The 11,476-nt window shown below is 40.2% G+C and overlaps 1 protein-coding gene across 1 annotated transcript; it reads left to right on the top strand.

The window, feature by feature from the left end:
- Positions 1 to 605: 605 nt before the first annotated feature.
- On the top strand, positions 606 to 1,653 carry LOC107788324 (protein MKS1-like). The gene has a single exon (XM_016610001.2). It carries the CDS (start codon positions 765 to 767, stop codon positions 1,440 to 1,442), a length of 678 nt encoding a protein of 225 aa, XP_016465487.1. The 5' UTR covers positions 606 to 764; the 3' UTR covers positions 1,443 to 1,653.
- The last annotated feature ends 9,823 nt before the right edge of the window (positions 1,654 to 11,476 follow it).

The raw sequence follows: 11,476 nt of genomic DNA, 5'->3' as shown, positions 1-11,476 counted from the left end.
AAATTATTTTTAAATATAAAATAATGATATTTTTGAAAAGAAATGACTAAAAAGGAAAGTGGGTCATATAGGTTTAGGCATGAGGAGTATCAAGCTATTGTTTTTAAAAATTTTTATCTTATCCATTCGAGAAAATGAAATATTTTTATATTTGAAAAAAACTTAACTTCAAACTCCTATTTTACTCTTAATACTTCTTCCGTCCACTTTAAGTGATTTTTTGACATTTTTTTGTAGTTCATAATATTTGATTTTTTCAAATATCAAGAAGAAAATAACTTTTTCTTTTCAAAATTGACGTTGGAGTAAAGAGTTAAGAAGTAGTTTATTATATTTTCAATGAGCAAACTAAGGTTAATATGATTAATTTTATTGTTAATTAATGCTAAAAACTGAATTCCTTAATATGTGTGAAAATAATCAAAAAAATTATTTAAATGGAATTGAAGGGAATAATATGTTTTTATTATGGACATTCGGTGTCTAATTTAAGTCTGCGCCTAGAGTAGTAATTAGCACATGTGAAAATCAAGAAGAGTGCAATTTATGCCAGTTTGAGTTGTTGAGCACTGGAAATTATTTCTATTTAAGAAATTAGTATTTTGGACCGAGCTAAAAGAAATGGAATATTCAAAGCTTTTTGCTTAGCTCTTTCCTTCTATTTTCCCAAGTACATCAAACACTTTACCCTTTTCGCAGGTACTTCCTATTACCACTCATATCATAACACATCCACGAATAATCAATCTTCCCTCCTCTGTCAAATGGACTTTCCACCACCGGATTTTTTCACCGGCGCCGGCGACGGAAGGCCATCCCCAACGAGGAGAGGAGAACTACAAGGTCCTCGTCCTACTCCTCTTAAAGTCAACAAAGATTCCTACAAAATCAAGAAACCTCCAGTTGCTCCTCCGCCGCATCCTCCGCCTCATACCGCTGCCGGAGCTCCGTCAACGAGCCAGAACCTGCAAACGGTGATAATCTACGCGGTTTCACCGAAAGTGTATCACACGACCGTTAGTGACTTCATGAGTGTTGTACAAAGACTAACTGGATCTTCAACTTCCTCCATGGAACCCTCCACCTCCGGCGCCAGCTCCGGCGATGGGAACTTATCGCCAGCGGCGAAGTTGGCTTCGATGGAAAAAGCAAGTAGTCCTTCAGCTACTATTCCTCCGGCTTCTGCTGCTTCTGATTTGATGGATATTTTGGATATAATTGGGAATTCAAGTGTAGAAATGAGTCATCAGATCCCGGGGATATTGTCGCCGGCGCCGGCAACTTTACCGCCCGTATCGCCACCGGGATTCTTCTCGCCGGTACCATCCGATCCTTTCATGCTGATGATGTTAAGTCCAAGTCCGTCAACGTTGTTTTCTGCTCCGTTGATTTCACCTTCACCAAATGCTTCTGATCTATTCCATCCTTTCTTTGACTTTTAGGTAGACTTTTCTAATTATTTGTCTTTTTAATTTTACTTACCTTTGAAAAATTACTTTTTATCTTTTTTTTTTTAGTTTCTTCTTTTATCTTTAGGTAGTCTATGATGAGGTTAAATTATTTGTTTGCTCATTAAGCACATTGTTGTTTATACAATAATGTATTTTGCCACATTAGTGGGATTCAATGACAATTGTATCATAGTTGAATTTCCTTTTCGTTTCACATTATAGCTTTCTATCGGGAACTAGCTCATTTAGCAAATACAAAGAGCTTTTATATTATATTATCTTCACATTTTAGCTAGCTTTGTCCCTTTTTCTCACATTGTAGTACCTTTCTAATTCTTATTTTGTATAATATTGATGTGAATGAGCATAGTTGGAATAACATGATTAGTGAGGAACATACACTAAAGTCTAATGGGCTACTCTAACTAAACCAACATCCTTTTGTATATCGATAAAAAAAAAAGTGAATATTCATATTTTGTTTTAACTTATTTGAAGTTGAAATATAATAATTATTAAATTTTTTACAAATAATTATAGAGTTCTTAATAATAATCTTGTTCTAGTTGTGCATATATGTAATAGCCTACATAAATTCATAAATTCGATGGTTGAAGTTGAACTCGAAATGAGGGACATGCCTTAGGAAATTTTCATATCAGAAAGGATGGAGAAAATTAGGGCCATATAAGGGCGAATTTTGGATTATATTATTAGGCGCCTTTTGAGTTAAAGTCCAATGGAACAAAATCATTAGGCTAAAATTGAGGTGCCCAAAAGTATCAAGTCAAAACGAAAAATATCTTGATACTTGGGCCTCAGACGTGATAAGTTATATTAGAGCCGGTACCTTCCCTTGTATAGTGGTCGAACAAAACTCAACAAGAACGCTAAGTACCTAAATGGGGTGAGTGTAACAAAACACCGGCTGCTAGTGGTTGAATTCCAAAGGGGCTTCCTTGTGAAACTTACGATAAGCAAATCCCACATCGGAATGAAAATGAAAAGTTAGAAGCCATAATAAAGGCGAGTTCGGGATTCAACTATTAAAGTGCCTTTTGAGTTAAAGCATAAACAGACAAAAGTGTAAAGACCAAAGCCTTGAGGTGACTTAGAAGGGTCGGGCTAAAGCGAACAATATAAAATCTTGGAAGTTGTGCTTGAGCCTTGAAAGGCAGAGCCGATATCTCCCTTAGTATGGTAGTGAAACCTCAACGATGATGCTGAGTCCCTAAGGGGGTGAGTGTAACATTCAACAAACCGCTTGTGTTTTAACTTAAAAGAGGGTTGCTTGAGGGAAAAGTTAGAGGCTATATAAGAGCGAGTTCAAGAATCAAATGTTAATCCACCTTTTGGGTTAAACCCGAAAAGGCCAAAATCGTAAGCGCCAAAGCTTTAAGGAAGAATTGAGAAAAACAAACAATACCTTGATAGTTGGATATGACAATATATGCCAAAGAGTTCGTTTACAAATGACAACCGAACAAGACAAGTGAATCATTCTCCTACCACAGTATCGTGCAAAAAAGTGACCCGAGGTAAGAAAGAAATATGAAATTTATAAAATGGCAGAATAGCCTAATAAATATTTGTACTCGTTCGCGTTTTTCATCTCGGTCCCTGTAGTCAAGAAAGTTTCATTGAAACACTTATAGTTGTTCAAAGTCAGTATTTTGAACCCCTCTGACTATTGACCTTGCATATCTGGCAACTTAATTAATTACCGAGTTGTACAAAATGCGTATATTTCACGCGTACAAAGAGCGTGATTATAAAAATTTAGAATAAAAATAAAAGAAATTTTAAAAACATAAGTTTCTTTCTCGGTTTTACCCCACTCCCTCTCCTGTTTATTTTTCTCTTTATCCCCCCCTTCCCGTCTGCGCCAAGCCCTTTCCCTATTCAATTTCTTTTTCTTTTTCTTCCCTTCTCTTTCTTCCCCAGCCCTTGATTCATTTCTTTTTTGTTCCCTTCTCGTTCTTTCCCCAGTCCCTTTCCCATTTCGTTTTCTTTTCCTTTTCAAAATATCTTTAATAGATCTGATTTCCTTTTACATGATTTAATTATTTCTTTGTTTGCCATTATTTTTTGCTTTGTAAATATTTATTTTCAGTACAAAATCGTGCAATTTGATTGATAGAAATCTTTATTTTTTATTATTAATGAAATCGAGAAGATGGATGGGAAGTGATGAGTGAAGGAATGGAGATTGTCGAAAATAAGAAATGAGTAACAGAATTAGGTTGCTACTATGGCTAGCCTGATATATTTTGGAGAACAAGAAAAATGGTACATATAAGGCATTTAGGGAGAGTGTTCATGGTGTTCTCTGGTGGCCAAGATGACAGTGATGGAGAAGGTGATGGTAAAGAAGAAAGAAAATGTAACGACTCGACCGGTTATTTTGAGAATTTAAGCTCTGTTCGGCGGCATAAGGTCTTGAACAACTTCATATTATGTGTATTGACTTCCAGATGATCCAGAGTGATTTGGGACACTTAGTCCCTAAAACGGAAGTTTAAGTTTTAGGATTTTGACCTTAGTCGGAACTATGTGAAGACGACTCCGGAATAGAGTTTCGTCGGTTCCGTTAGTTTCGTTGGGTGATTTTGGACTTAGGAGTGTGTCCAGACTGTGAATCTGAGGTCTGTAGCTGATTTAGGCTTGAAATGGCGAAAGTTGAATTTTTGGAGATTTGGATCGGAAGTGGACTTTTTGATATCGGGGTCGGAATGCGATTCCGAGAGTTGGAACAACTCCGTTATATTATTTGGGACTTGCCTGCAAAAGTTGACGTCATTCCGGGTTGGTTTGATAGGTTTCAGCATGGGTTTTAGAAGTTGAAAGTTTTGGAAGTTCTTAAGTTCGATTCGTGGTGCGATTTGTATTTTCGGCATTGTTTAATATGATTTGAGACCCCGAGCGAGTCTGTGTTAGGTTATGGAACTTGTTTGTGTGTTTAAACGGGGTCCCGGGTGCCTCGGGTGTGTTTCGGATGGGCTACGGGTCATTTCCTCCTATTTTGAACTGCTGTTATCTGTCATCTGGTTTCCATCATCGCGTTCGCGTAGTGTTATTTTGGAGGGTGAAATATTTTCTCTTCGCATTCGCAGTCACCCTCTCGCGTTCGCGAAGTTCTGCCACCCCCTTCTTCGCGTTCGCATTCCCTATCACGCGTTCAAAAAGTGCAAACTAGGCCCTGGGCACTGGTGATCATTTTTCTCTTCGCATTAGCGTGTCTCTTACGCGTTCACGTAGCTATGCCATTTCACTCTTCGCGTTCGCGTACTACTTCACGGGTTCGCGAAGAGCATTTGTTGGGCCATCAAATTTTTCTTCTCCGCGTTCGCGAACGTGCTGTCGTGTTCGCAAAGCAGAACTGGGTAGTTTCCATTTTCATTCTTCGCGAACGCGATTGCTCTTCCCCGTTCGCGATGCATAAACACCTGGAGAGAATATAAGTTTTCTATTCCGAGGGTTAGGCCATTTTTATCATATCTGACTTGTGGAACTCGGTTTTGAGCGATTCTTTGTGGGTTTTTCAAATAAATCGATTGGGTAAGTGTTCTTTACCTAGAATTTTATATATTCCATGATTTTATCTTTATTTTTATCATTTAATTTATATTTTGAGTTGGGGAAAATGGTGGTTTTTGAAGAAAATTTTTAAAATGAAAAATCATGATTTGAGGGACGAAATGGTATTGGAATTTGATAATTTTTGTATGGTTGGACTCATATCGGAATGTGTGTTCGGGTTTTGTGAAATTTGTCAGGTTCCAAGGTGCGGGCCCGGGGGTCGACTTTTGGACCGATTTTTAGATTTTGATTAAAATTGAAGCTTTATGATCCGGAATAGTTTCTTATGAGTTTTATTGTGCTTTGAAGTTATTTTGATTAGATTTGAGTCGTCCGGAGGTCATTTCACCCGAGAAGTTCATTTTTGAGTATCAGTCTGTCTTCTTTGAGATAAGTATCTTGCCTAACCTTGTGTGGGGGATTTTCCCTTAGGATTTGAGTCTTCTATGTTGACTGTCGTCTGTGTACGCGAGGTGACGAGTGCGTGTTCAGACTTATTTATGGAAAGTTGGCCTTTTAGGGTTCTTAGGTCCTTATATTCACTGAATATGAAGTTGTTCTTGATATGATTAAGTTTCCATTTACTAGTTTTACCTTTACATGCTTAAATTAGAATTAATTGCTTTTAGGATTGACTCTTACGACCTATTTGACCCTTATCTGACTTAACTGAAGATTTTACCTCTTCTATTGTCATGCTATCTTTTCATATTTGCTTATCTTTATTTGGAATTATTATTATCTCATTCTATAATGGTTCAGACTTAATTGACGTTATGATTATCTTTACGCTGCTTATCCTTAATTGAATTGTTGAATATCCTTCGTAATTTCTCAACCTTAAAAGAAGTTTAGATATCCTACATCTTAGTCGACTTGTCTTTAATTGAAATTATTTGACTCGTGTTAACTTCCTTGTTGCTGAATTGAATATTGTGGGATTGTTGCTATATATTAGTTTTCCTTGTTGAGCTGTTATCTTTACGCCTAGCATTCTTTACTGTGGTTATTCCTTATGAACTAGTTCTACTGTTTCTTTGTGAATTAAAGTTCTTGAGTTGATTTACTTGTCATACTTTGTATTATTGCCATTGTTGCTGTTGTACTTGTTATGGGGTTGCACGAAGTTTCTGCCGTGCTATTGTTACTATTGATATTTGCATATGCGGCGTGACAAAATGGTATATATATATATATATATATATATATATATATATATATATATATATGTATGTATATATATATTGCGCATGTGGCGAAACAAGGTGGAAACATTATTATGCATGTGTGGCGAGACAAGGCAGGCATTTATGTTACTATTGCACACGTGGCGAGACAAGGTGAGTTGTATAGGGGATTGAATTGTGATGATTTGTGGCCTGGGGGCATTCTTGTTGTTGATATTTGTGTAGTGGTATACGTACCTGTGTGAGCTTTATCTTGGGAAAGCTGTGATAAAATATTCTACGTGCTGTCCGTTCTTTTTCCTTATGCTTATTTGCTGATATGGACTATGGTAGGACACTTGCACAAGCATACACGTAGTTAAGCACTCTTATCGGATAAGAGGTGTTCTTGATATTTTTGAGCATAGATGCTCACCCTTGTTTACTTGCCTTCTATGTGAGAATGGCTCTATTGGCACGTGAGTCGTCAGTGCGGTTATGAGGTGTTATGAGGGCACAGGATGCCAAGTGTTAGGTTTCAAGTATTGAGACCCGTGAGTTGTGATTGTTCTGAGGTTCGGTACCTCGTGGAGTTGTTGACTAAAACCTAATGTAAAAGCGGTTGTAGTCGTTGAGTTATTACTTGTCCTTGCTGTATTTGTGATTCCAGATTTAGATTGTGCTCCATTCACTTTGTCTGTGTCATTTTCATGATATTCCGTTGATACTTGTTATTTCCTTCCTGGTTGCCATTACTGTATTGTGAGCCATATTGCATAGTCTTTATGTAAACATCATACTTCTGTTGTTCATATACTTATACCTATTCAGTTTATTAGACCAATGAGTGTCTTGATTGTTTCTCGTTACTACTCCACCGAGGTTAGTCTTGATACTTACTGAGCACCGCTGTGGTGTGCTCATTCTACCCTTCTGCACATTTTTGTGCAGATCCAGGTATTTGTTCGTTAGCTAGCTGTATGGATTGTTGCTGTGGAGACTCAAGGTAAACCTGGTGCTGCGTTCGCAGGCCTTGGAGTCACCTTAAAGTTTTGTTTTGCACTGTTTATTCCTATTTCTGTACAGTTGTATTTAGAGGTTTTCTAGCAAACACTTTGTAGAGTTTATGACTTGTACTACTAGTTTTGGGAGTTGTAAGAGATTTCTATTTAAATTGTTAGATGTTATTTAAATAATATTATTGTTTCAATTAATGTTAGGCTTACCTAGTCCCTAAGACTAGGTGCCATCACGATACCAAACAGAGGGAAAATTAGGTCGTGATAAGTTGGTATCAGAGCTCTAGGTTCATAGGTGCTACGAGTCATAAGCGAGTTTAGTAGAGTCTTACGGATCGGTACGGAGACGTTTGTACTTATCTTCGAGAGGCTACGAAACTATTAGGATAATCTCACTTCTTTCTTTCCCATCGTGCGAGCTTATTGATCTTAGAGTTTGAACTTTTAGCATTCTATTCTCTCACAGATGGCGAGGACACGAGCTGCAGTTATTGACGACGCTGTTCCCGGAGCAGGTATGGCTAGAGGCAGAGGCAATGGCCAACGAGAAGTAAGTGCCGCGGCCAGAGCACCTACCAGAGCAGCAGTTGAGGAGTCGCCAGTAGTTCCAGTTGGGGAGCAGGTGCCGGAGGCACCTGCTGTTACCCACAGACTTCGGGAGACCTTAGCACAGTTCTTGAGCATGATTGTTACATTGGCTAAGGCAGGGTTGATTCCAGTTGCACCAGCTACTTCACAGACCGGGGGAGGAACCCAGACTCCCGCCGCCCAGACCCAAGAGCAGCGAGTTCATGTTGGTCAGATTCCAGGTGTCATGGCGACACAGCCTGTGGTTCCAATTCAGCCCATGGTCAGGGCAACATCATTTGAGGAAGAGCAACTTAAACTTTCAAGGTTCAAGAAATATGACCCTCCTACATTCAGTGGTTTGACTTCAGAGAGTGCACAAGGTTTTCTGGAGGAGTGTCACCGCATTCTTCTTACTATGGGTATTGTGGAGACGAGCGGGGTTGCTTTTACTACGTTCCAGCTCAGGGGAGCGGCTTATCAGTGGTAGCGGGCATATGAGTTGGGTAGCCCAACCTAGTTAGCTTCACCTACGTGGGTTCAGTTTTCAGAGATGTTCCTGAGAGAGTTTGTACCTCAGTCCCTTCGAGATGCATAGCACTCGGAGTTTGAGCGGCTGCGCCAGGGCACTATGTCAGTATCAGAGTATGCTGTGAGATTCAGTGATTTGGCCAGACATGCACCTGCTTTGGTCGCCACAGTTAGAGAGCGTATCCGTAGATTCATTGAGGGACTCAGGCATGATATTCGGTTTACCTTGGAACAGGAGTTAGAGTCAGATGTTTCATTCCAGCAGGTGGTAGGGATCGCTAGCCGCGTAGAGGGCATGTGGGATCAGGAGAGAGAGGACAGGCAGTGCCATGAGAGAGAGGACAAGCAAGTTTAGGAGAGAGAGGTCAGGGAGGCGAGGAGGCCTCGTAGACCGGAGAGATCTATTGGTCCTTATTTTGGAGGCAAGGTACGACATAATAGAGGTTTTGCGGGTCAGCCAGTTCAGTTTGCACTTCAGATGCTCATAGGTCTCAGAGTACCCATACCGCACAGTTCCCACAGCCACGTCAGCAGAGAGGTTGCTTTGAGTGTGGAGATACCAGCCACAGGGTGAGAGATTGTCCTAGACTCCGGACAAGTGTGTCACAGCGGAGCATTCAGGTGAGTATGGGGGAGCCCAAGAGGGGAAGGCTCGACCCGTTGATGTGTTTCATATAGTAGGCTTGAGGCCGTTGCGCCAGATGATGTCATACAGGTATGCTTTTGATTTGTTACAGAGGGGCACCATTCGTATTTTGATTCGGTTCTGCTTATCGGGGCGAGTTCGCCTATTTGTTGTCCCATCTATGGGTGAGTTCATGACTTAGTATTATGTTTAGGTATTTACCCCTGTTGGGAGACTCTATGAGTGGTAGCCCGTGTCTATCATTTGTTTATATTCATTATTGAGAGTTTTGAGGCTAGAAGTGAATTCATGTTGTTTATTATGGTAGGTTTAAAGTGATTCCTGAGTAATTTGGTTACGATTTGTGATTTGATACTCTACCAGGGTGAGAGTTTAGTAAGTGTTGTGATTTTATTGACAGAATTGAGTTAGTGGGAGATTTCAATTGGTATGATGTGTATTCGGCTTGTGATTTTGAGTTGAGGGTGAGACCCTCACGATTCCATTTGATTTGATATATTTGAGCCGGGCTGCGTGCCGCGGTGGAAGGTTATACCAGGATGAGATCCTTGTGATTTGTTCATGTACTTTGATTTTTCCTTTTGAATTGATTCGTAGTATGGTACTGTTAGAGAGTTGTGCCTGTCGGGCTTGTTTGATATTTCCCTTATGTGTTTCTCTTTGCATATTCAGTCATTTTTATTCTGTGCTTCTTGAGTTTTAGCTTGCGGGGTGTGTGCCCGGTGGTGTTAGTTATGACTTATTGATTCGGGTGTATAGTTAAGAGGTCTTCATGTTTCTTGCATCATTGTCAGTGTTGTGGAGGTTTGAACAGGTTTCTAACGGATATGAGGCTAATTGCCGGTGCTAGTTTTGATTATGGGCAACTATTGTGATCATAAATGTTATTATGGATCTATGTGTGGTGTGTCTTGTTGTGTAGTCGTACCTTGTGGGTGTAGGCATGAGTTGTTACAGCTGGTTGAGACTGATACCGGTTATGGATTTAGAATCGGGTCTTTTGAAGATAAATGAAAGGTGAGAATTTTGACTCTAAGGCTTATCGGTGTTGATAGAAAGGATAAATTACGGTTGGGATGGTGTCGTCAGGCTTATGTGGATTTGGGGTGACGTGGGGTCCCCCGCGGGTATATGTTGGATATGTGCATTCAGTGATTTGAAGACTTCGAGGTGATTCTTGGCATGTTCGAGGACGAACGTTTGTTTAAGAGGGGAAAGATGTAACGACCCGACCGATTGTTTTGAGAATTTAAGATCCGTTAGGCGGCATAAGGTCTTGAACAACTTCATATTATGTGTATTGACTTACGTGTGTGGTTGAATTCAGTTACTGGATGATCCAGAGTGATTTGGGACATTAGTCCCTAAAACATAAGCTTAAGTCTTAGGATTTTGACCGTAGTCGGAACTGTGTGAAGACGACTCCGGAATAGAGTTTCGTCGGTTCCTTTAGCTCTGCTGGGTGATTTTTCACTTTGGAGCGCATCCGGACTGTGAATCTGAGGTCTGTAGCTGATTTAAGCTTGAAATAGCGAAAGTCGAATTTTTCGAGATTGGACCGAAGGTGGACTTTTTGATATCAAGGTCGGAATGCGATTCCGAGAGTTGGAACAATTCCGTCATGTTATTTGGGACTTGCCTACAAAATTTGACGTCATTCCGGGTTGGTTTGATAGGTTTCGGCACGAGTTTTAGAAGTTAAAAGTTTTGGAAGTTCTTAAGTTCGATTTGTGGTGCGATTTGTATTTTCGGTATTATTTGATGTGATTTGAGACCCCGAGCGAGTCCGTGTTAGGTTATGGAACTTGTATGTGTGTTTAGACGGGATCACGGGGGGCATCAGGTGTGTTTCGGATGGGCTATAGGTCATTTCCTCCTATTTTGAACTGCTGTTATCTATCATCTAGTTTCCTTCATGGAGTTCACGTCCTTTCCTTCGCGTCTGCGTAATGTTATTTTGGAGGGTGAAATATTTCCTCTTCGCGTTCGCAGTCACCCTCTCGCATTCGCGAAGTTCTGCCACCCCCCTTCTTCGCGTTCGCATTCCCTGTCACGCGTTCGCGAAGTGCAAACCAGGCCCTGGGCACTGGTGATCATTTTCCTCTTCGCGTTCGCGTGTCTCTTACGCGTTCGCGTAGCTATGCCATTTCACTCTTCGCGTTCGCGTACTACTTCACGCGTTCGCGAAGAGTAATCGTTGGGCCATCAGATTTTTCCTCTCCGCTTTCGCAAACGTGTTGTCGCGTTCGCGAAGCACAACTGGGCAGTTTCCATTTTCCTTCTTCGCGAACGCGATTGCTCTTCCGCGTTCGCGATGCATAAACACCTAGGCAGAATATAAGTTCTCTATTTCGAGGGTTAGGCCATTTTTATCATATCTTGACTTGTGGAACTTGGTTTTGAGTGATTCTTTGTGGGCTTTTCAAGCAAATCGATTGGGTAAGTGTTCTTCACCTAGAATTTTATATATTCCATGATTTTATCTTTACTTTTATCATTTAATTTGCATTTTGAGTT

The sequence above is a fragment of the Nicotiana tabacum genome, chromosome 13 (genome assembly GCF_000715075.1).
Source record: "Nicotiana tabacum cultivar K326 chromosome 13, ASM71507v2, whole genome shotgun sequence".
NCBI classification, from domain to species: domain Eukaryota; kingdom Viridiplantae; phylum Streptophyta; class Magnoliopsida; order Solanales; family Solanaceae; genus Nicotiana; species Nicotiana tabacum.
Note: the sequence above shows the minus strand (reverse complement) of the source record. Positions and strands in the feature narration are given on the sequence as shown.

Coding starts and splice junctions, on each gene's coding strand:
- LOC107788324 (XM_016610001.2), top strand. CDS start 765: ATGGACTTTCCACCACCGGATTTTTTCACCGGCGCCGGCGACGGAAGG.